The following is a 24689-nucleotide window of genomic DNA, read 5'->3' on the forward strand; positions in this document are numbered from 1 at the left end:
ACCGTTGAGGAACACTGCTTCGAGACTGCGTTATTCAATATAGCTCAGTTCCAAGATATAGAGGCGTCAATGTGCATATTAAAAATGATCGAAGATCTGGCAGATTATGTAACTCTTGTTTGGAAATCAAAAGGTTCTCGATCGTTGGTATCACGGTGATACCTCATCACTAGCGGCTAATGTCTCCGCATTCCATGAATCGGAAGCAAGCGTCAACGCTAAAAGCATCATTTTGCTTGGTCTCAATTCCAATTAAGTTGTTCAACCAATCAAAGGGTTTCTATTGAACATCCCGCATTCATGAAGTCATGAAGTCATTGATTTTTTGTGAACGAGGCAAAATGCCGAGAAGGCATGGTACATATATGGCAGAACCGATCCGTTGAGTCTAAGATGTGATTGTTTATTATTATTATTATTATTATTATTATTATTATACTCCTATCTGTAGAAACAAATTACTCTTTATTTTATCCACAATTTCATCTTCGCAATAATTCATTATGTCCTCCCGCAAGGCTTCCGGTGATCAGTATCGCGACTATCAAGACGATAGAAGCGCAAAGTCTCAAGATGTCGTTTACACAACTGCTAATGGCGTACCAATGCCACATCCATATGAGACACAACGCGTAGGCGAGAGCGGACCATTACTCCTCCAAGACTTTCACCTGATCGACCTCCTTTCACATTTCGACCGCGAAAGGATTCCAGAGCGTGTTGTGCATGCTAAGGGTGGTGGAGCTCACGGCGTATACAAAACTACAAATGGCTTGGATGACTTGTGCCTTGCAGATATGTTTCAAGAGGGCAAGGAGTGTCCAATCACTGTCAGATTTTCCACTGTCGGTGGTGAATCTGGTTCGCATGATTGTGCTCGTGATCCACGAGGTTTCTCCGTCAAGTTTAAGACCGAGGAGGGAAATTGGGATTTGGTTGCCAATAACACACCAGTTTTCTTCTTGAGAGATCCAGCCAAGTTTCCTCATTTTATTCATACCCAGAAGCGTGATCCTTCAACCCATCTCACTCATGCTGATGACTCAACAATGTTCTGGGATTACCTTTCTCAGAATCCGGAATCAGTTCATCAAGTCATGATTCTTATGGGTGATCGTGGTATTCCAGATGGATGGCGTCACATGCATGGATATTTTGGACATACCATTAAGCTTGTCAACAAGGCTGGCGAATGGGTATACTGTCAATTTCACATGATCTCTCAGCAAGGAACTAAGTTCTTCACTCAAGAAGAGTCCGCTGAGAAGTCACCAGATTACGCTCAAAAGGATCTTTATGAGGCAATCGAGAAGGGTGATTTCCCAAAGTGGAGTCTCGAAGTTCAGACCATGACAGCCAAGGAGGCCGAGGAATTATGGGAGAAAGAAAAGATTAATGTCTTCGATCTTACTCACGTCTGGCCACACAAGCAATTCCCACTCCGCAAGGTTGGAGAACTCACTCTCAACGAGAATGCAGTTAACTACTTTGCCGAAATCGAACAAGTGGCTTTCAATCCCGCTCACTTGGTACCAGGACTCGAGCCCTCCGCGGATCCAGTCCTTCAATCGCGTCTCTTCTCCTACCCAGATGCCCATCGTCATCGTGTAGGTGTAAATTACCAACAACTCCCCGTCAATGCTCCCCGCACCAGTTACCGCATGGGTAATTTCCAGCGCGATGGTGGTATGGCTTTCTACAACCAAGGATCTCGTCCTAACTATATTTCCTCTATCGAACCCATCCACTTTAGAGAACGTACAGTCGATACTGATAAACTCCACGGCCACTTCGCCGGCAACGCCGTCACTTTCCTCTCTGAAATCCGCGAGGAAGATTTCAAGGCCCCAAGAGCTTTGTGGGAGAAGGTCTTCGACGATGGAGCCAAAGATCGCTTTATCAGTAACATTTCCGGACACATGGCGAACTGCAGAAAGGAAGAGGCGATTAAGCGCCAAATTGCTATCTTCCGCGAAGTATCCGAGGACCTAGCCAGCCGTCTCGAGAAGGCGACGGGCATCAAGGGATATCCAGGTATCGCGGATATGAACTTCAGTGGTACGCATAACGGTATGGCGAAGGATCCAAAGAACCGAACGGCGAACATGATGAAGGGGGTTAGTTTGAGTCACAATGAGAGTAATGGGGCTCCGATGAAGGAGAGTCATGCTACCACCGTTAATGGCAATGGTACCAACGGATCGAAGTTATAAGCTGGGTTATGAGCGATTGTGTATTGTGTGCTATCCGTTATGTGTATGTGTATATATCAGGAATTTTGGAGCTTAGGAACTAGTATACGATTATAATTCTGTTACTTTTATTTCTATTTTAAAAAGATATGAAATCAAAATCAAAAATCAAGATAGTAACGAATGTATGACTGAATGGATTTAAAGAAAATAAAAACGTTATGATAGAATTTGTTATGTGCCTGATATCTTGAAAGGTGAATTCAAATATCCTCAAATCTTGATTAACATAGCACGACGTTCAACCAGTATGATTGCAACTTCCAAATCAGCATCCGCAATGCGCATCGATGCTCCCAGATACAAATAATCGTCATTTCCTGACTCCTGACTCCTGAATAGGAATAACAATATCTTGATATAATGTATCACACACACAAAAGTCAGTGTATTTCCCATTTCATTTCGTGATTTTCTCCTAGCCTTCTTAAAGGTTGAAGTCAATCATCCTTGGTTCGTTGCAGCAGCATGTAAAGTTCTCATCTTGAATAGACTGAAAATACTCGATAGATATAGATAAAAGAGTGTCAAGTTTCCAATGGATGGTTTGAACTAGATTTTGTGTAAAGTTCTGTGGGGCGTTTGATATATTATAATATACATATTCAGAAGTTCAGTATTGTACGTGTATTCTTGCTATACCTGTACCTATACCTATACCTATGTATATGTGTATGTGTATGTATATGTGTATGTATGTATGTATGTATGTATATAACAAAGTGAAGTGGGAATGTTTCATATTTCTTCCTTTCCTTACTCAACACACAATTTACAGAAATATACGCAATCCAATGTATACCCAACCTCGCGGATTCCAAGGATTCCAACGGACCATGAATAAGCAACCATTCCGCAATGGCCGCCCCGAGTAACCATAGTAGTGTATCATATCATGTCCCTTCCCACCCATGCCGCCCATGCCGCCCATTCTCAAGCCCAAATCAAATACTCCAATTCTAAACGCCTTCTCGTGATGACTTTCTAATCTTCACAAACATCCGGTGTATCAACCGCCTCTACCAATCCTCGAAAATTTTCCCAGGCCACGTTTTTGGACAACCCTTCTAAAAGATTCCTCAATCTGTGCTTTTCATAAGGTAGTTTATCTCCCGAGATCACTGTCAGTATCCGCTTTATTATAGTCTTATTATCCCGGTTGCTGCATATGCTTGCAATCTGTGGAATGGAAAGATGGACATTATGGTACCAAATAAAGTAAGGCACGAGTTGCAATCGTGAGACTTTAGATTCTGGATTGGCTTCTAGATAAAAGGTTGTGAGTACGTCGGCTGCTAGGAGAACGGGAGATTCTTCGCCATCGTGAGAGTCGGATGCGGGTTCAATCCTTCGAATTTTTATTGATTGTTCGGAAGTGGTGATTTTCCTCACAAGATCATTAGGGTTGGATGCGGGGTGTATTCTTCGTATGTTTACTGGTGGCTCGGAACCGATGACTTTTCTCACGAGATCGTTGATCTCTATTTCACTTCCTGCTTCGGTTCCAGTTTCAATCGAAGCTTCAATGGTAGCTTTGGGATCTTCGAGCAAAAAATCAGGGTCAAGTGGTAGGGGATCTTGCATGACCTGGCGTCGAGTATATTTTCGTTTTATTGGAGTTTGTGTGGGAAGGTGTGATAGGGGGATAGGCGCGTTTTGGTCGGCGTGAGATGGACGTGGAGGCGTTGGGTCTAGAGCCTGGCGCTTGGTCTCAAGTATATCGTATAGATGAAAACCAGCATATGAATCTGATGCTGCATATGAGATTTGCTGGATTGATAGTCCTCGACTCCAATCACTAGCTCTAACATCCCCGCCCTTGAACAATGGTAGGTGTAGATGCTCTTCAACTTGCTTTGCTAGCGAAACTAGTCTCTTGTTGATCAGATCGTATTCCTGGGAAAGGGTATATTTGACCAGTCGGTGAAGATGGCTAAGCTCAAATATAGAGACTGAATCAATATTAAGATGTGTTCTGAGACGTGTACAATCTGCGCTGATTGCCACGCCTACTTTGGTGACTTCTGGATCCTCCATGATCTTCTTCAAAGTTGGAGCCACGAGTTCCGAGGCATTGGTTTGTGGAAACAATGCAATGTGAAAGAGACCAATTCGTTCTTCAGTTGCGAGTTGAATCAAAGAAACATTCTTCTTTGGTCCATGATACGCGCGTGCCTCTGCCTTCCATTCTATATCAAATCCTAGAACCTTTTTACCCAAGAAGTGTTGTTTCAAGGTCTGTTCTGTGGTTTGCAGACTCCGGCAATAATGTACTTTGACTTTCTTCGGAATACCATTCTCCTCTGGCCCACGATATAGAGTGTGTGACCAGTAGGATTCTGGTGTCTCTGGCTCGGCATTTTTCGCCTTTTTAAACAATTCCTCCGTCATTTGGTATGTGGATTCGGAAATCGGAAGTTTCTTCTTAGTAGGATCTTCCAGGATCTCATCTGCTATCTCTTGTCCCTCTGCTACCTCTTGAACATTTACTCCTGTTCCAGTCTCCAAACTCTCTTCCTGAACCACTGTCGCCACCTTCTGAGTTTTCGAGCTTTCAACGTGCGCGTTTGCCAGAACATAACTATCTTCGGCGTATGAATGATACTCTAAATTCTGCTCATTCTCTGTCACAGAAGCCGTACTCAAATGTCTCGGTGACCCTGGCGCAGAAACATCTTTGAAGACGATACCATGACTTGGCTGCCATGTCTTTGGGGAATTGGATGAGATCGATCGAGTCACCACAGGACTGCAGAATATGTATCAGCTTCAAAAATATGTAAATTGCAGTATAGAGTTCCAAACATACCTTGCCCTCTTTCCACTCATGCCTGCAATTGCTGAACCCATTGCTTCTACAGAGGCCAAATTCGATTTCCCAATAAAGGAAGTTATATTCTTCATAATGGGACGCCGAAGTGATTTGCCCACCGTATATGCTCCATGATTACCTGGGAGCATGACACGAGCATTTGTATAGAGAATTGTGGTCCTACGAAGGAGTGGAGGACTAGGCAGATGCACGCCAATCGTTGATCCTAGAGGTCGATGATAGGAAACTGTACGGAATTGATGCCTGAGGCTTGAAGATGAATTTGTCTGTTAGTTGGGGAATCACGAGGTTTATGCGATTTTGAGACGAACAGGAAAGAACCAAACAACGAAACTATTAATCGTCAATTAGGACGAACTCTGTGATACAGTTTCTAATATCTTCCTGTGGTGTTGAACTGTGAGTCAAATCCCTTCATCCTGCGCTGTCAAGCTCACGTGCTTCTACCTTGTTTGATTGCCCCCTCCATACGGAATCGCAGTCAATGCCAGACCTGGGCAATCACAAAGATTTGCTATATTGAATCTCTTACCACGCAGTCATTTCTATTCCACACAACAAACTAATTTTCTTGCAAGCTTAATATTCTGATCAGTAAACCTCAAGCCAGTCATCCAAAATGGCCAGCCAACTTCTCCCTCTTGGTCAGTTATTCTATCTGCCCGCAAACACATGCACAAACTAACACATTGGTAGAACTTATTGACAAGTGTGTCGGTTCTAAAATCTGGGTCGTCATGAAAGGTGACAAAGGTACTACCTCTATCATCACCTCTTTCCAGAAATCCATACTCACACACTACCAGAATTCACCGGCACACTCACTGGTTTCGATGACTATGTCAACATGGTTTTAGAAGATGTTATCGAATTGTATGTATCTGTTCACTCTATAAAGCTTTTAAATTTTTACTAAGTACTCATAGTGACCACCAATCTGGAAGCCAAACAAAGCTTCCTAAGATTTTACTGAACGGTAATGGTATTGCTATGGTACGTATCTTTCCATGTCTTGGTATACGCATCACGAGAAACAGTCAAGAGCTAATAATAGAGTAGCTGGTACCAGGGGGAGAAGGACCAATTGGAGGATCATGAACGTTATGTGTGTTGTTAACGGGTATCAAAAGTTAAGGAAATGATCATTTTATAGAGAGGAATGCCAACGTTTTGCGATCCCATCAATCCTCCTTGATGTCATAATTTATCTCAAATTAAATTGCAACCATTTAAACTAAGATTCAGAGTATCTCAAGTGAGGTCTCTCAATCACTTGTGGTGAACACAACACTCAGTTTTCTACCATAGAGACTCACAAGTGGGATGTTATCATTGCCTTTTCAACGTACACGAAACCGTTCAAAAAAAGGACTAGAGGTCCATTATTCATATACAGACATAAATTATCTACCATATTATCCAAGCTCAAGTTCGCTCAAGTTCGCTCAAGTTCAAGGGTTCGCTTTCCTTTCCTCCATCTTCGATGTTTCAGGTCTTCTATCATCCTTCAAAATATCGCCCCAAAAATCATAAAAAACGCTATCCCTCGGCTCCTCCACATCTCCCTCCTCCTTTCCCTGCTCATCTCCATCTCTGCTCTCCTCAATTCCACCTCTCCTATAACTCTGCGACCACCTCTTAAACATCTCCTCCGTCTTCGCCCCCTCAATCTGCAAACCATGCGTCTGCCACTCCGGAAACCCTATCTCGATATCCCTCGGACTATCACCCATTCCTCCATACACCAGCATCTGACTCTCCTGTCTAACCGGCGATGGATTCACAATCTGCGGTCGGCTATGTTCAACTTTTGATACATAAATCTTTCTCTCTTCCCCGGGGACATCTTTCGGAGGAACAGGCGGTCGATACTCAACATCATAGCTCGGAGGCGTCGTAGCCAACATATCGCGCACCCTAGTAATGTTTCTCCGATCTTTCAAAGGTGGCGTGGGAGAAATATCATCGCTATCAAACTGCAAAGTCGTATCTTCCCACGCTTTCGTGTTGAGAAAATTAGCTTCGCAGGAATGACAGAGACCGCGAGAGCTGGTTCGTTCGTGTTTCCGACACAGTTTACAGAGATCGTTCAAATGCGTGTTCCAGGAATCATCGCTCGGTTTACGATGCTTGGGGAGTTCGGTCCCGGATGGAATGGAGTTTTGATGGGACTTTTCTGATAGGATCGCAGGGGAGTGAGAAAGTAATATCCCACTCTCGTTATGCGTTTCGCCGACACATCCCCAGAAGTCATCATCGCTATCTTCTCCCTCTTTGGATTTACCCTTCGACTTTGATTTGGAGCTTTTTCTCAATTCTGTGCTTTCTCTTCCACTCTTTTTCCCATCGTAACTCGGATACAATAAATAGTCAAACGGACTAGGTAATTTTCCCTTGGAAGTCGTCTTTTTCTCATGAGGATCGTGCACAGCATCGCGACTCTGTCCCATATACCCTTTCAGTTTCTGAATCGGACTTGCCCTCCCCTCTACATTTTTTCCTTTTCCTTTACCCCTACTATTCTTACTATTTTTGCTACCCCGACTTGAAGTTGAGCTCGGATTCGAGTGGTGTAGCACATCCGTGTGTTTAGGTATTTCAGAACTGGGCGGGACTACTCTTTCCAATTTCCCATTCCATATTGCCGCTCTCATCGCTTCTAATTGTTCCATGCTCGTTACTTCTTCCTCGCTATCTCGATGTATTTCCTGGCGTCTACTCTCATGACCAGCCATCTCATCTTCTTTACTGATTGTCTGCGAACGAGAACTAACCAGCGTAGTCGCAGGACTCTGATCTCTCTCTTCCAACTTCCCCTTTCTTCTTAATCTCTGTCTCGGCGCAGCCTTATGTTTCCCCATCGCCACTTCCGCTCCTCTCCCTCTCGAACTCTCCGCAACATTCCCACTATCCGTCGTCCCCGTCGTCCCCGTCGCACTCCCAGCACTACTCCACTGCACATCCGAAAACCTCACACTATCCCTCTGACTCGTATTTCCCGTCCCATTATCATACGTATATCCCGCAGGCGGCGGTATGGGAATCGGTATCGAAATCGGCGAATGATTCCCATTTCCGCGCGCAAACGCCTTATGCGGCGATTCACCACGACTATGCGGAGGACTAGGACTATTCCCAGCATACCCCGGGCCCTTTGCAAAATCTCTTTCCAATTCCCGTTGCTGTTTCATGTACGTCTCCGGATCCAACTGCGTCATTCCCCCATACGCAAGCCCCTGTTTTTCTCCCCTCCCATTCCTCCCCCCTGCATCTTCTCTCGGCAAAAATTTCGGCGGACTCTCATCCCTTACCTCCCTCTCATTCTTCCCCACCAGAATATGCAAACTCGACGAACTAGGAGGACTATTGCCCCCCGTATAGCCCTTTCCAAAATCCCTCTCCAATCCCCGCTGCTGTTTCATATAACTCTCAAAATCCAACCCCGCCAACCCCTTCTTCCCTCCCCACTCCCCCAAACTCACTCTCGCCTCCTCTCTCGGCTTCAGATAACTCGCGCGCTTCTTCCCCTTCGCATGTTTATATCGCGTTTCCAACCCTCTCTCATAACTCTGACTTCCCCTCTCCCCCACCATCCTCTCCTCTCCCTTGGACGAAAAGCTCCCGCGCACACTCCCGCTGTGGTATTTCCCAACCTGTGTCGGAATGGTCGGGGGATGCATTTCCCGCGGGGGATACCGTATACTCGTCCCCTGTCGCGACCGCGAAAGCCGCCGACTTACAGGCCGCGTCCGGTTCCGGAAGGAGGTCTTCAAATACCGTTTTAGCCGACGCGTGGTATATACCAAGGGGTTCCTTGGAGGCGGCGAAGGAGACTGAGTAGGTGTGGCGAAGCGTGGAGGCGTGTTGGTATCGAATCGAAACGCAGTAGGTGTGGTTATGAATTGGGGACTGCGAGATAGGGGAGGAACTGGAGTAGGGGCTCCGCCGCGTACCTCGTTATAGGTTGTATGTGTGATTTTCATGGTTGACAAATTTTAGGGTTATTTCTCTGCTGGGCTTCAGAATTGAGATCTTGCGAATAAATTGCAAGGAGACGAAATAATTGCTTTTGTTGATATTTCTCTCTTTGGTTATGCCTCGCTCAAATAATGCCTACTATAAGAGACAAAACCCTCTTCTCAAATCCTTACTCCTCTTTCGCTGAAAGCAAGATAAAGATGAATTTGCTGATTAATGTTCAGCTCAGTATGAATAATAATAATAATAATAATAGATGCTATCAAAAACAATGTTTGCTAGAATCGCGAGAAGAAAAAAATTAAAAAACTCTCTAGAAGATCCAAACACTTTTAACTATTAATCTTTTCGCTCTTCTACACATGATGGTGACTAAATCTTCTTTATTCCATTTCTTCACATCTTTTTCTAGAATTCTATTTCCTTTATGTGTATACCGAAGAAGGTTTCTCGCCACGTAGATTGCACCTTTGAATCGGCCTATTTATAATCCTCTCGTACGTATTGGTATTTCCATTCCCATTTCCATTTGTTCCATTTCCTCGAGTCAATTTTTCTTGTTTGTATTGATTACTCTCAACCATGCGGTTTTCTTTATCCCAATTGACCATCATCCTAAACATACACTCTTTCTTTGTCGTCGGACTAGAACGCACACTCCGTCTCTCCATTCACATATCATTCTGAATTTGTGTTTCTTTGTCTGAGGTGTAAATGATGTACCCCCAAGGTACGCTCGAGGTACTTTTAGAACAAAGATGGGATATTTCGAGTCCAATAAGCGACGGATTTGAAATTGCAGAACAAAGACTCAACAGGATAACTATTTACAAATCCTTTTCCCGGATTGTTCACCCCCCCCCCATCAGGCACCCGCGATCCTGAGCCAAGTCTTTCGAATGCCGTAAAGATGCTAATATAGTGTTGATGCCGAAGAATGTGGCATGTGGGTTATAAAGCGTGAAGAGTATTTATTGTATGTTTGCAGTACCTTTTCCACTAGGTGTGACGACCTACAACGATCAATATCATTAATATCCGTAGACAACTTGAAAACTGCACCGGCGGTAGAAGTAGTAGTGGTGAACCCTCAACTATTTCAATCTATCTATAGCTAACACCACGCTGAGCATGCAATACTTTTGTCTATCTATATATCACAAACAAAGCAGCAAGATAAAATCGATGAGGTATACCTCCTTCAATTGTCTTCCAAGTTGTCCTCCGCGCCAAAATCCAACCCTTCCACGTAAAATATCCAATTCAAACCTTAAGATACAAAATCACTCAGTATTGACACCAACAAACTACCCACAAATTACCACCGCCTCCCCCCTCCTGCTCTCCAATCCAAACGTTCACACCTAATCCAAACTCTTTACATCAAATACCTGATGCCCACCATATCATACCATAACGCACAATACATACAAACAGGTACCTATATTCAAGATATCCTCAATACCCAAAATCAACACACACTCACTCAACCATACAAAGCACCACACATCATCATTCACATCAACATCACAAACCAGAAAGGAATGCTAACAAACCCCTCTCGCATCATGATCCATCTCTTCACTCCATCACAAAAAGAAATCCCAACACCAAATCAAATCACTACAAATCAAATCACCACACACAAAAGCAGAAACACCAAGCTCTTTATTTGAATTTTGAAATTTTTTACTTATTCATTGTATCCTATACAAATTACTCTTTGCGCACCCTGTAGGCCAATCATTCCCTTTTGTATTCCATCCATCCCTTAAAATCCCATCCGTCTTTACCTTCCGTGTGAAACCTGTAAAGACAGCATGTAAAAATCATTGTCGTCTACTCATGGTATCTCTCTAGAGAACTTGCTTGTAATGCGAAAGAAGGCAACGCTTAATGCACTAACCATGCTCCATGCTTAGAATTCCATGCAATCCCATATACCATGCTCCATACCATGCTCAATGCCCATACCGAGAAAGACAAACTCCATCCCAATGCTATGCTAAAGAGAACCAAAAGACACATACTGATACAGCATGTACGTAGCCATTTGAAACGTAGAGAATCTATCATCCACTGCGTCCAGCGAACTAGAGACCTCTCCGAATAAATTCAAGTACCCTGCCAATATCAAACTCCAAAACAAAAGGCAGCAACAAGACTGCATGCAAGCGTTTCCCTCATCTCAATCCACCGCCCGCTACAGTTAGGTAACAATCTGAAGTTGGGTTTCCCGAGCTTTGCATATTGCATGGTGACATCGGACCAAAAAAGAAAAACGCAAAAAGGAAATGAAGCAGACCTATCATGGGGGGACGTCCCCATAATGGAATGCAAAAAATCAAACGCAACCGTGAGGGGACGTCCCCACAGTGTAATACAAAAAATCAAACGCAACCGTGGGGGGACGTCCCCACAGTGTAATACAAAAAGCAAACGCAACCGTGGGGGGACGTCCCCACAGTGTAATACATAAGAAAAGAAATGGGTGCACAAAACGCACTGCCATCGACTATCTTCTAGAAATCACTTCATTCATCCATACGCAGTCACTTCAATCACCCATTCTTATATTCAACAAACTCCAATGCCATGATCCATTTTTATAACCAACAGTCACCACTGCTGTCCATCGATGTAATAAACAATCGCTGCCGAATAGTTCTGATACGTAGCTTCCACAGCGACAAAAGCGAAATAGAGAAAGCTGGATAGGTGGCAGAAATCAGGTGCGAGGATCCCACCATCCTGACCTAATTCTGGGAGATCCCATCCTAGAGAAATCATTGCCTGTCATTCTCATTCTTTCAATGAACTTCGCCGTATGTGTATGGGTGCCAATATTAATGTTGATATGTTCAATCTCGTAAACATTAACGGTGAGAAAATTGAAAACGCTGGATAGGCTGCAACAAAGTGGGTAGGAAGGAGCCACCTCCCAAACCCAGCTCCGAGTAATCGTATCCTCGGTGTTTCGAAAATCCCTGTAAATATGTACGTGATGTAAAATTAATGTGCCGATGACATAATTCATCTTGCTGGTAGTGTCGAAAGGACGAAATATTTTGTGAAGAAATCGCACATTGTCAGAGTATATAACTCGCTCATCTGACGTGTGCAAAAGGTGTATCTCTGAGCGAAAAAGAAGGGTATCGATCGTATCATATCGTGAAAAAGAAAGCCCTCGATCATATTCAGAAGCGCCCCGCCGTCGTTGACTATCCTATTAAAAACTCAAACAGTAGAAAACAATCATGTAAAGGTATCATTATCACCCAGCACCACGCACCCAATGTTAAAATCCAGATAAATCGAGCAAGAATATAACCAGTCTTGAACCAAATCAAGAATATCAAGGCGACTCGCATGCCTGATGGATTTGAACCATCAAGGGAGAGCCCCGCAACCAAAGTAGGAGCGTTTTCAATTAATGATTGATGTAAGGTTCAATTTGAAAGTTGAGCGTCTTGAGAGACAGACACTTAACGTGAAGACTGGATTAGGTTCAGCTAGAATTTACCATAATCTGATGGCGCGTTCAGCAACGGGACTTTCTGGAAGCTCGTCCCAGTACTTGGGTTGGGGTCGTGATGGGTCTTGGATTCCATTGTGCATAGATCCAAACATTCTGGGGTCAATGCCTTCGAACAATGATGCAACTGCTTGCTCTACTGGACCTTGTTCAAGATCATCATATTCATGCCAAATGTGGTCGGGAATGGGTGTGATAGGGATGTAACCCTCGCCCAGACGCTCCTGAACACGTGCCATAACCAAAGGGTCAGCATTCCAGCCAATGGATGCAGCAGTGAAATCAAAGTTGAACATGGGCATAGAATCCTTCGCAGCCTTCAAACCCTTCTCTTGATCAGTCTGGACAGGGCTCATGGTGGAAACCTGTCTAAGACCACTGCCCTTTGTGGGTAAGTATTTGTTGGCCTTCTTCATGGCGTGCTGTACAGCCTCGGAGATTGGAGCCGGGGTGTTCTCAACAGTACCAGGAAGTTTGGCATTGACGGGCTTGGGTTTTGGTGGAGGAGTTTGAGTCCATCGCTTTGCCTCCAAAGTTCTGCCAGCTTTCATTTCAACGGCATCCTTGTATTGAGCTTTCCTTTGCTGTTCTGCCAGGTGGTTGAAGATATTGTCGCCCGACCCACCAGTAGGCATCTTGATAGCAATTCCGTATTCATCACGGGGGTTAAGAAGAGGAAGTCCTTCCTTGATATTCGCAATATGAGCCGCGGTGAGCTTTTTACCTGGGACTTGGAACATGTTGTAAGGACTTCTTGGATAGAACAGAACTCTCTTTTGACGCTCATTAGTGACATAAGTATAGTCGTTTTCGCTCTCGTCTGGGATGTTTGGTGTTCCCTTAGCACGTAAAGCAGCCTGCTCAAGAAGCTGAGCTGAGTTGAGTGGATTTTGGACGCCTGCTCCCTTGTAAATATCTTGCTTTGGGAAAGCGTCGATGTCACGATAGTGATCTTGCCAGGCAGAATCATCGCCAAGATCGCCAGATTCAAATTGTTTGTCAGTGGAACCCTCTCGAATATAAAGACCATTTGGACATCGAACCCATCTGGGGCCGTAATCTGAATCAATACTAGACTCTAAGAAATTATTCCAGCGTTGGCTAGGGGCTTTTGGTGTGCCGTTGGCATCACGCTTCTCGCCTGCTGGAATATGTGTGAACGAAGAAGTTTCTTCCTCGACTGCATCAGCAACAGCAGCCTTCTTAGCCTGAGATTCTCTTTGAGATGCTCGTGCGGTCTTATGAATATCCCGATTGGCTACGATCAAAGGACCTCTATTCTGATGCTTGGCGGCGTATTCATCCTGTGCTCTATGGATCTCCTTGATTTCAGCTGGGGTGAGAAGACCATTCTTGGAGCTTGGTGATCTTCCGATATCCTTGTGTCGTGGACGACGTTCGGTTTGGAAACCACCAAGACGACCTTGAGCATTGTTTCGGGTATTGCGCTTGCGATCTGAGTGAGACATACGCTTGAGAGGAACGGCCGAAGGAGTGGTTGGTGGCTGGCTGAAAATGAATGGTGGTGGAACAAGCTTGTTGCAAGGAAGCGGAGCTGGGGCAGCATCGGCCTGCTTGCGGAACGGGCTGGTAAGCATCGTAGCAACAGTAGAGAGAGGGTTCCACCAGGAGCTTCGAGGGCTTTCAGTTGGCACAGGAGTAATTTGTGCTTCAGGTGTCTTTGGTTCCTCGACGTCGGGTGTTTCATCCTCATCGGACATCACGGTATCGTCATCACTTCCGTAACCTGGAACAACAAATCCTGAGCGATTGGGTGTTATTGGTTGAAGAGGATGAGCGGGTTTTTGAGTAACCGTTTGTCTCTTGCCATTGTGCGAAGCTTGTTGAGCATCGAAGCCATTGAGGAACGCGGTAACTTGTTCAATAGATGGCATAGCCTTCGACTTATCTTTGTGATTAGTGAAGACTTTGTTTATAGCTACTAGATAAGGATCCATTAATTTGTGTCCATCCCGAGGAGACTGACGTCTTGAATGGGGAGCATCGGATTTGGAAAGAGTCTCACTGGAAGAAGCCACAGCGGTCGTCTTCTTACGCTCATTATGAGCAATCTTCGTTATGTCAGTATCGTGGCACAAGTTGGTAAGGTAATTCTTGAAACATACATCATTTGTGCTTTGAGCAACCTCTTTGGTAACCTCTTTGACAACCTCCTTTGCGACTTCTTTTCCTTTTGTTGGTGAAACAAGTCTTTCTGGATGATATCTTTGCATCATCATTAAACGCAATCTTTCGGTCTTTCCCATGCCAGGTGTAATCTTGATAGACGACGTCGAAATTGCGCGAGCAATGGGTCGAGTGACAGGAGGAATTGCACGAGGCTTCGAGGGAGAAGGGCCAGTTTCAGTGAGAGATGAAGCTGGCTTTTCGGCTTCGGCTTGAGGAACCGGTCGGGTATCAGGAGAGATGTGTGCAGGTTTGGAGGTTGAATGAGTAATGGTAGATGGACCAGCTTGGGGTTCATCTTCTTCAGAAGAAATCAATTCTTGCTGATTCTGAGGAGTACGTGGAGAAGGCGCGGCGGCTTGCTTTGGTGTAGAGTTCAATCGAGGTTGGAAAGGTGATACAGTCGTCTCGGCTGCTTCGTCTGAGCTGCTGTCGTTGAGGACAACTGGATCTTGCTTGCGGCCACGAGTCTTGTTCGCAGATTTCTTAGGGCTTGCCTTTGCGCGAGTGCGAGGACGACCTTTGGGTTTCTTTGCGGGTGTGGGCTCTGGCTCGGTCGACTTTTCATTCTCAACATCGGCTTCGACATTGACATCTTCGGTGTCCTGGCTTTCCTGTCTACGTGTACGCTTGCTGACCCTCTGCTCATCATCCTCTGCGTCTTCCTTTGTAACGCCAACACCTTGGTGGGTGGAAGGCTCTGATACTCGTGATCTCTTTCTGTTGGATCCGAGATGAGAAATGCGCTGTGCATCTTGCTCTTGATCAATAACGTCGTTGTCCGAAGACGCGTCATTTGATGTGGTATTATTTTTAGGTGGGGAAGTAGAGCGCGAATCAAGTCGTGAATTGACCGGTGTAGGAGAAGGTGAGTGCGAATCTGGAGAGTTTGTTCTGGAAGGATTTGTAGGTGGTGATGAAGCCTTTTGCGACTCCGTATTATCGTTGCCTTCGGCGGATGTGATGAATGGATCGATGGACTCGGACTCGATTGAACGTTCGACGGATTCAGCCTTGATTTTCTTTCCCTTTCCGCGTGTAGGCTTTGGAATATCATCAAGTGATTTGAAACCACCTGGACTGGCACCAGCTGCGCGTGTGCGGCGAGCTCCAACCATCTTGAGGAGTTGTCGAGTGATGGCGCGACTCGCGATTATGTGAAGGTGACGAAGGGCGACAATGCGAATTGAATTTATTTATCAACTTGATATAGTCGAGATGAATGAGGAACCGTATGCGAATCAAAATTCTTTGAATGTTGGATGAATTTTGAAGTTGTACGTGGTGGTCTGAAAAGTTGATGGAGGTTGTTTCGTCGGGAAGAAGCGCGAATAGTGTAAAAAGATTCAGGAAGTGCTTACTAGGTCAGGCTAGCTGTGAAAAATCCAGTTTATTGTGCTAAAATTAGCTGCAAGGATCAGCTAGTGGACCGTGCCGCAAAAGTATCACGTGAGAGTTAGGGCTGCTATTGTTGAATGGTTGAATGCGATCTCGATATTCTTCAAGATTCCATCAATTAGATCTATCAATTGATTGTTTTATATCTTCACATCCACCTCGTTGCCGTAACAAGACAAACAAGTGAAGTTTACACGACATTACCACCAAATAAATTGTAACGCTAACGACGCGACTTATTACTCATGTTGATTTAAACACGACCGTACTCAATTTGCTCCGGTCTCCTGAAATACCAAATCGAGATGAAAACATCACATTATTACTCCTTACACACCCTGCCAAGCACTATCGTAGAGTCTACCTATCATCGTAAATCCTTCTGTCATTACGTAACAATCAAGACCTTCTTATTTCCCCACATTCAACACCGCGGCGGTCCGTAGCCTTCTCCCCGAGGCTAGCTTGAACTTTGTTCGGTTTATTTCCAAATCTCCCTATGGCCTAATATTCAAGGCTAAGTACTCACTCAAATCTACAACACCGAACATACTCCCTCCCTAGGGACTCACACCATCAAACATCAAGCCATACCTCCACACACATACATGCACACACAAGCACACACAACCCAACACAACCCAACACAACACATCGCAGCATACCATATCATATCATATCATAGTACCAAACCATAAAACAAAACATAATAAATTCGCTCACAAAATCATCATCATTATATGATTCATATCGATCGCTCTCAACCTAGGTACCCTACGCTATCTATGTTTCAAAACAAAAAAAGAAAAAAAAGTCCCTAGAGAGACAGACAGGCAAACAAATAGACGCAATCCACATTATCCATAATATAATTTACATATCCGTCTTCATTCATTTACCCTCTCTTCCCCCTCGATTCATTCACCATCTACATGCGCACAGTGGTAACCCCCCGTGCATTAAATACCCCCTACGCTCAGCTACGCGAACAAGTCCCATTTTGAATGTGAAAAGATAAAACAAAGATATAAAAAAAAGTAGCCGAAGAGAAAAAAAGTTAAAAACGCCAAGCAATGCACCGCTCATTAAGAACCAGATACTCAAGAAAGAAATCAAAAGTATTAGTAACATTTCAACTCATAAATATCCCTTTATCTTTTCCCTTCCTCGCCTCTTCCCCTTCCCTTCTCTTCTCTTCTCTTCTCTTCGCGGTCTCTCTCCATCTCACGACGCTTTCTTCGGCGCTTTCATCAACGCACTGCCCATATCCCCCGCCTCCGGATCAAGCAAGGAACTCATCGCCTTACTCAACTCTTTAAAATCCACGGGTTTAGTCACATAACTATTGAAGCCAGCCTGAACACATTTCTCCAGCACATCCGCCATTACATTTGCACTCAAGGCGATAATTGGCATTTTCGTGGTTGATCTTTGGCTTTCCCATTCGCGAATTTCGCGACAGGTTTGGTAACCGTCCTTTCGGGGCATGTGAAGATCGCACTTTTGGGCGTGTTAGTTTATCTTATATCAGAGCGGGGGAAGAATATGTCATGATATGGGACGATAGCGGAAAGGAAGGAAAGACATACCAAGATCAAAGAATAAAATCCATGCGGTTTGCAGAATACTTTCTCTGTACATTCCACACCATCCATTGCCAATTCCACCGCAATTCCAACTTTACTCAAGAACTTCAAGAGAACTTTTTGATTGACCAAATTGTCTTCTACTAACAGAATCTTAAGTCCCTTGTTTCCAAGGCGCTGACCCACATCCAAATAATGTTGTTTCTGACTGGCGACTTGTTGTTGCGCACTCGAACGATTACGATCAGTACTCAAATCTCTCTCTTTATCTGGATCAAAGATAACTGCAAATCTTGACGGTTTAACAGGCTTATATATGAATGTAAGACGATTATCTTTAGCCATTTGATCGTAGTCGTATGATTGAGCCATCTTAATGACTTCTTGTCTCTGTACAGGATCTGATAGGACAACGATTGAGGTCTGAGGCAACATCACCGATGCGATGAGTTGATCAATCAACTGTACTATTTCTTCTGCCGAACCAAGATTCAAGACGATATGTGTAAAGTTGACAGAGTCATCTCCGCTAATAAGACTCCTGGCCTCCTCGACACTTGCAAGTGGAGTTATTTGATGAGGAACGTCTTTTGGTAGAGTAATTTCGATGTGCTGTCTCGTCGCCTCGCGACTATGAGTTTGCGGACAAATGAGTAAAATCGAGTACATTGGAGGTCGGAAATGCTTCAAGTCGTGTGAGAATTCATTATTCGGACGTTTAGTGTGTGATTCTGGAAGGGTCGAGGAGGGATTTGCAGGAATCGATGAAGGTGCAGATTCAAGCAGCGGTGAAGCTGAAGGTGAAGGGGAGTGCTTCTCGGGCAGCTCTAGTTTCATGTTTTCAGGAGTACTTGATCGAGCGGCCTCGCCAAAATGGGCCAAGCTCTGATTGACAGAAGAAACGGAAGATCTATCTGTGAAACGAGTTCGACCGGAATAGCTAGAACTAGATGGCTCTGAGCTATTGGAAGACAATACAGCTGGTGAACCAGCACTCGATTCGGTCTTTGGACTGTCCATGTAGATTGCAGGCGAATTCAACAGCCTGCTAACTAAGAGTGGGTTACTTGAAGCCTGCTTGGCAGCAATTTGTGATGTTATATTGTTGGGTGTCGATGATGATGATGGCACCTTGCTCAATTGGGGTGTTGTGAGTGGTTCTGGATGATCTTCTGCAGTGGGCAGTCCGAATTTTGCAGTGAAAGTGAAAGTAGATCCTTTACCAGGCACCGCAGTACCTTGCATCTTGCCATCATGCAACTGCACCAGTTGTCTCGAAATAACCAATCCTAAGCCACTTCCACCATGTTGTCTTGTACTACTGCCATCAATCTGACTGAAAGGCTTGAAGATGAGATCCGCCTCTTCTTTCGTGAATCCTCTACCCGTGTCCACAATAGAATACTCAAGCATTATTTCGTTGACCAACGGTGGTGTATCAGCTTCCGTGTATACCCTGCATCTAGTGAACACTTCACCAACAGTCGTGAATTTGATCGCGTTGCCAATAACGTTCAGTAAGACTTGACGAATACGGAATTTATCTCCCTTTACCATTTCAGGAACATCAACGTCGACGATATAATTAAGCTCAAGCCGTTTAGTAATAGCCATGGTAGAAACCATTTCATTGACTTCCTCGACTAGAGAACGTGTATGGAACCACTCGTATGACAGTTTCATCATACCGGCATCTACCTTGGAAAGATCCAATATATCGTTGATAATGTTGAGTAGACTACTTGCGCTAGATTGTATTGTATTCGTATAATCGAGCTGTTCGTCGTTGAGTGTGGTGTCTTGAAGGAAGCTTACCATCCCAGAAATACCGATCAAAGGTGTTCTGATTTCGTGAGACATATTACTTAAGAATTTGCCCTTGGATTCCATGGCCTCTTTGAGCTTTGTTTCCAGCAGTTTGTGGTCATTAATATCAGTGCAAGCCCCAAACCAGGAACCATCTCCACTTCCGAGGTTGATGTTGTCAACTTCCACACATCGTACAAGGTGCCAACGATACTCTCCAGTCTTCGATCGCAACCGAACTTCAGTGGTATAAGACAGTCTCCCGTTGCCATCGGTGGTGACCTTAATGACTCCAGTTCTCGCTAGTTCAGACAAATCCGCTGTGGCAAATTCATATACAGAACTACTACTCGAGCTATTGTTTCGCGACAAAGTTTGGTGAATTCCTTTCACAGTCTTTTCGGTTGGCGCTTCGGAGGGATCAGATGATTGCCCTGATTTACCACTCGAAGATGTATGAGATGGGTTCCTTCTCGGCTCGGCTGGTTTCTTTGGTCTGGTCGATGGAGGTGGCGGTCTTCCAATTGGTATTTGGCACTTCGCAAGATCCTCTGGGTGAACATAATCCATAAATCCAAGTCCCAAGGCATCATTGAAATCTTGTCCGGTATACGAAAGCCATTGCTCGTTTGCAAAGGTTACACCCTCGTCTTCCGTTGCCGCGAAAATGATTTGAGGAATTAAATTTGCCAGTTGTCTGTGCTTAGCCTCGGATGCTTCTATCTCCTCCTGTCGTGCAGCTTTGACTTCTGCAATATGCTGGTCGTGGATATCCATATGAGAGCCGTACCATTGAACTATCACACCTCTTATATCTCGGGAGCCAACAGCACGAGTGTAGAACCAACGATAGTTTCCGTCAAAACGTCTAATACGTACCTGCATAGAGAATTGCTCACCCGTCTTCACCGCATGCGACCAAGCTTTCAAATATTCCTCTCTTTCTTCGGGATGAATACTGCTCCATGGATCTTGATACAACTCGGATACGGTTTGACCGCGATATGTAAGATATCGGCTATTTACCCATACTATTTCTCCAGTCTGTGGCAATGCGACGAACACATGCGCAGGTAAAGAGTCCAACATCAAGCCTTTCAGTCGATCTGATGGCGGTGGCATGTCTGTAGGTAAACTGGCATTTGATAATCCTTGGCGGGAAGATTTGGGTACATTGGGAGCTTTAATAGATGAAGCCGACGTTGTTGGCAATGACTGGAAAGTGGCACCAAAGTCGGCACCGTATGAGTGTAGTTGTGTGTGCTGACGATCAGACTTACCAGCACCATAGGAAGCACCTCTAATTGCTTGCCGCCTCGGTGAATCGTGGGTGTTTTGGCGTGGAGGACTTGGGTCACGGATGTCTGAAGTTTCATTTATAGTCTCTTTAGATCTATTGTTGCGAATTTCTAGTCCGGAGAAATTAGATGATGGTGAACCTTCTGCATCAGGTTTGGTCTTGGTCGAATTATCACCACCATCAAGTGAAGGAGCACTTGGTCCCCAAGGTCGATCATCACTCTGATTTCGTAGTACCGACCGGGTCTCAGCGGGCGAAGTTTCTTTCGACGAGCGTCGAATACCCGCTACGCTACTTCCTCCCGTGTCCATACGACTTACATTCGGCCTCCTTGAGCTGAAATATCCTTCATTTGAGACGTATCCGGGGCTGTCACCGCTGGATCTTCTATCCAGCGTGAGTCCTACGCTACTGGGATCCCAGGACGGTGTACCACTTGGGGATGCATTGGCACTTCGAGACACGCCAGAATAGTCACTCGGGCTTGTCATGCTTCCTCCCGAATGTTGACGCATACCCTCCTCGGCCGGCGAGTAAGCCATATTCCCGCTTGCTGCCATAGACTGATCGTGGATTTGTCGACCTCCTGCAGCAATAGCACCAAATCCTGTAGTGTGCGGGCGTTTTCGAGACAAGCCTGCGACCTCCGTCTCAAGATTGGAATAATGACGACAAAGGGAGAATGAAGTAGCCATGTGTGGCGAGAGATGCTCTAAAGAGTGTCTAAGATTAGATGGGTAAGGAATAACAGGACTGAGAATTGAAAGAATTGCAATAGGGGCTCGCTTTTCCTTGATTGGTTCGGCCCCTTGTAACTTGGAAGAGTCGGCGTATTTTGGTAACTGATCAACATTTTTACCACGACCTGCAGATTTGGATTCCATCGCGGCAGTGTCTAACCGAAATGATTGTACTGGCTTTGAAAGTAAAGGATGAGTTAAGGGAATATGTAGAACAGTCCAGGATCTATCGACTCCAATCGCCTCGACCTGTTGCATCTTAGAATAGTCTTGAGGTGTTTGATTTGGGTTGAATGTTTCTTCGTCTACAGTAGAGTTCGCAAAGAAAGGATTTTCGTTTGTTTCCACCCTCACAGCGGGAGAAGGAGCTGGAGATTGTGACCATGGTGATGGCGGAGTTTGTTCGTATTCTTCATATCTTGGAAGTGGTAATGGAGGTGCTGCTGAATCCTGTGTATTTTTGCCCTTTTCGCCAGGTTGAAGGCGAAAACTTCGACTTGCTCGTTTATTGTGCTTAGTTCCAAAAATGGATGAAACTTGCCCACCCACTTCTGTTGCTTTACCCTTTTTCAGTCGTTCCGGGGAATCTGCTTTTGATCCTAGGATTAGTATAGTGGCCTCAGGTGCCTTTTCTTGATCCGCCGGGTTGTTCAAATATGGATAATCTCTTGTTAATGCAATGACTCTTTCTTTCTCCAAAACTCTCAATACACCGCTACTATCAATCAATGGATCAGCTTCATAATCTAAGGCTTGCAAAACCGAGAATACACGTCCTTGCACATCTCTGTTTGATTGCTCAACATCTTCCCAACTTGGAGTGGGTTTCTCGGCCTCAAATGCCATGTGGTCTTCTAATGCTTGAAGACTGAGTTGTGCCTTTTGAAGTGTGCCTGTTCGTGGTGGTTGATCAGGTCGAGTAGAAATATAGCTTTTAGCGCGAGTGAGAGCGGGAGGTCGTGCGGTGAGATTTCTGGCAGTTTCGGGAAGGCATGCTGGGTCTCTCTTTGTTGCCTCATAGCTAGTGAATGAGTGTCTACTGGGAAGTCCAGGTCGGGTCATGATGGCTTCCGGTGGTGAGTCACCAGACGCGTATCCTTCAGAAGCTGAAGTGTCAAGTGTGTCACCACTGCTACTGGGTATAAAACTGCTACCTCGTGGCAAATAGGCCAGACTTAATTCATCCTCTTCTGCTGCATTAAAAGTTGCTTTTTGTCCCCAGGGAACATTTTCAATGTCTGTCGAATCTGCAGGCACAGAGAGCGTTACCCTGTCAGCCTTGTAGACATCTCTCATAATTTTTACCACCGTCGACCACCATGGATCAAGTCCAGGTTCGGCAGATAACATAAGACTAAGATCATAAAGATTTGGCGTTTCAAAAATGGAATCACGATTCGATATTTGTGAACCTGCTGGTTGAAAATTGAGACCTGATACGGGGGTTATTGGCCCTGATAGAACTTGATCGTGGGGTCCATCGTAAAAGGATCCACCGGCAAAATTTTCCGGATTTACTGTTGGTGAGAGTGCGGTAAAAGGGCGGTGGCCATTGTAGCTAAGTTGCCTCGGAGTCCGCATCGGTGGAAATGGGTACGAAGGAGTTCTGGCATGTAATGCAGCTGGTGTCTCACCTCCCCTTATGGTCCTGACAGACTCTGTCGACGCCGTTTCCATACCAGATGGAATCGGACTAGCAAATGCTGCCTCTAATGATGGTGATATGGTTTCTTCATGAATGGGGGATACTCGTGCCTTGGGACCAGTAGCGCTCACTGTCACTCTTCCTTGAAGCTCTTCTCTGTCCTCCAATTGCTTGGCCAGTCTTTCGCGATGCTGGTTCAATTGCATTTGCGCATTCATGGCTCGAAGCCGTTCCACCTCCTCAGCCGGGTCGTACAACGGTATTGTCCCTGGGGCCAGGCTTAGTTTCCGACCGGGGGCAGGACTCCTTGACTCTCTTGTATGCTCATTTTCTGAATTTTGAAGACTCGAAGATCCAATATCCGGAACCTCATTATCACTGGCCATTTCCACATCGCTGGATATTGAGGGTGCTTTTGCACCGGTAAGGATATCTGGCATCGAGTCCTTCGCCTTCAAATTTGATGAACGTCGCTCTCTTAATCCATGGCTCGTCGGTGATGATGATGAATGTGAATGTAACTGGGTGGGTGAGTTGTCAGTCTTGTCGTTGCCACTGAAACGTCGCGAACCAGGGCGTTTCTTCGAAGTTGGTGAGGACGGTTTGTCAAGAGGAGCGACTGAAGGTGGCATGCCGTCCTCCCTTGAAGACCCTCTTGCAAACCTCTGGCGCTATTTCGACCCCAGACAAAATAATATTGCGATCGCTAGTGAAACCGCCGCAGCGAGATTCTTCATTCGTGGAGATTTGGGGTTGTTATTGTTGATTTTGGGTTTGATTTTGATTACCTTAGTACTTTAGTGTGTAGTGCAAAGTGAAAGGCTTTAGTCGGGAAATGACGTAGAGGGCAGCAGATCTTAAGGCAATCCGGCAGGCAAAAATAGACGACAATTGATGAATAAATCAAATCAAATAACTACAAAGTTCCAAAATGAAAACACTTCTGGCGGGATGTTTTTTTCTTCCCTTCTGTTATTATTCTGACTAAGACTTTTGATTCTTTGAAGAATTCAAGAAGAGGTGAAAAATTAAGTGGAAGGGGGGGGCGTGGGAGAGAAAATGAATAATAATCAGGGCAGAATCTATTTCGAGTATTTCTAGAAGGGTTTTAATGTATGTATGGCGGTGGTGGTGGGAGTGGTGGTAGTGGTGGTACCTAAAAAGGATTGATTGAAAGGGCACAGATGGGATGAGATGAGATGAGATAGATGGATAGATGGATAGATGGATAGATGGATGGGATGAATGGGATGGACCGGATGGAATGCTTCTCCTCTGCGTGTGCACTGTGTACCTACTACCTACCAGTCCTAGGTAGATAGATAGGTAGGTACTCTGTCTCTGTACAAGGAATCACGAATAGTAGGGATAAATAGATAAATAATAGCAAGGAAACGGATTCTATTGGGTCAAATTCGTTTTTTAACAA

At 45.0% G+C, this 24689-nt stretch overlaps 6 protein-coding genes across 6 annotated transcripts; 2 read left to right on the forward strand and 4 right to left on the reverse strand.

Moving 5' to 3' along the window:
- Positions 1-503: 503 nt before the first annotated feature.
- Positions 504-2213, forward strand: EAE97_001383 (uncharacterized protein; the record flags this gene model as incomplete). Its single annotated transcript, XM_038871894.1, has 1 exon — positions 504-2213. The coding sequence occupies one exon, from the start codon at positions 504-506 to the stop codon at positions 2211-2213; it is 1710 nt and encodes a 569-aa protein (XP_038737795.1).
- A 1023-nt stretch (positions 2214-3236) lies between these two features.
- Positions 3237-5213, reverse strand: EAE97_001384 (uncharacterized protein; the record flags this gene model as incomplete). The annotated part of the gene is made up of 2 exons (XM_038871895.1): positions 3237-5001; positions 5062-5213. The coding sequence occupies 2 exons, from the start codon at positions 5211-5213 to the stop codon at positions 3237-3239; spliced, it is 1917 nt and encodes a 638-aa protein (XP_038737796.1).
- A 491-nt stretch (positions 5214-5704) lies between these two features.
- Positions 5705-6183, forward strand: EAE97_001385 (uncharacterized protein; the record flags this gene model as incomplete). Its single annotated transcript, XM_038871896.1, has 5 exons — positions 5705-5729; positions 5782-5838; positions 5892-5958; positions 6012-6078; positions 6145-6183. The coding sequence occupies 5 exons, from the start codon at positions 5705-5707 to the stop codon at positions 6181-6183; spliced, it is 255 nt and encodes an 84-aa protein (XP_038737797.1).
- A 353-nt stretch (positions 6184-6536) lies between these two features.
- On the reverse strand, positions 6537-9068 carry EAE97_001386 (uncharacterized protein; the record flags this gene model as incomplete). Its single annotated transcript, XM_038871897.1, has 1 exon — positions 6537-9068. One exon carries the CDS (start codon positions 9066-9068, stop codon positions 6537-6539), a length of 2532 nt encoding a protein of 843 aa, XP_038737798.1.
- A 3514-nt stretch (positions 9069-12582) lies between these two features.
- On the reverse strand, positions 12583-15903 carry EAE97_001387 (uncharacterized protein; the record flags this gene model as incomplete). The annotated part of the gene is made up of 2 exons (XM_038871898.1): positions 12583-14670; positions 14725-15903. The coding sequence occupies 2 exons, from the start codon at positions 15901-15903 to the stop codon at positions 12583-12585; spliced, it is 3267 nt and encodes a 1088-aa protein (XP_038737799.1).
- A 1504-nt stretch (positions 15904-17407) lies between these two features.
- On the reverse strand, positions 17408-23892 carry EAE97_001388 (uncharacterized protein; the record flags this gene model as incomplete). Its single annotated transcript, XM_038871899.1, has 2 exons — positions 17408-17683; positions 17773-23892. 2 exons carry the CDS (start codon positions 23890-23892, stop codon positions 17408-17410), a joined length of 6396 nt encoding a protein of 2131 aa, XP_038737800.1.
- Between the last annotated feature and the right edge of the window lie 797 nt (positions 23893-24689).

The sequence above is a fragment of the Botrytis byssoidea genome (assembly GCF_014898295.1).
Source record: "Botrytis byssoidea strain MUCL 94 chromosome Unknown BBYS_002, whole genome shotgun sequence".
Classification (NCBI taxonomy): Eukaryota; Fungi; Ascomycota; class Leotiomycetes; order Helotiales; family Sclerotiniaceae; genus Botrytis; species Botrytis byssoidea.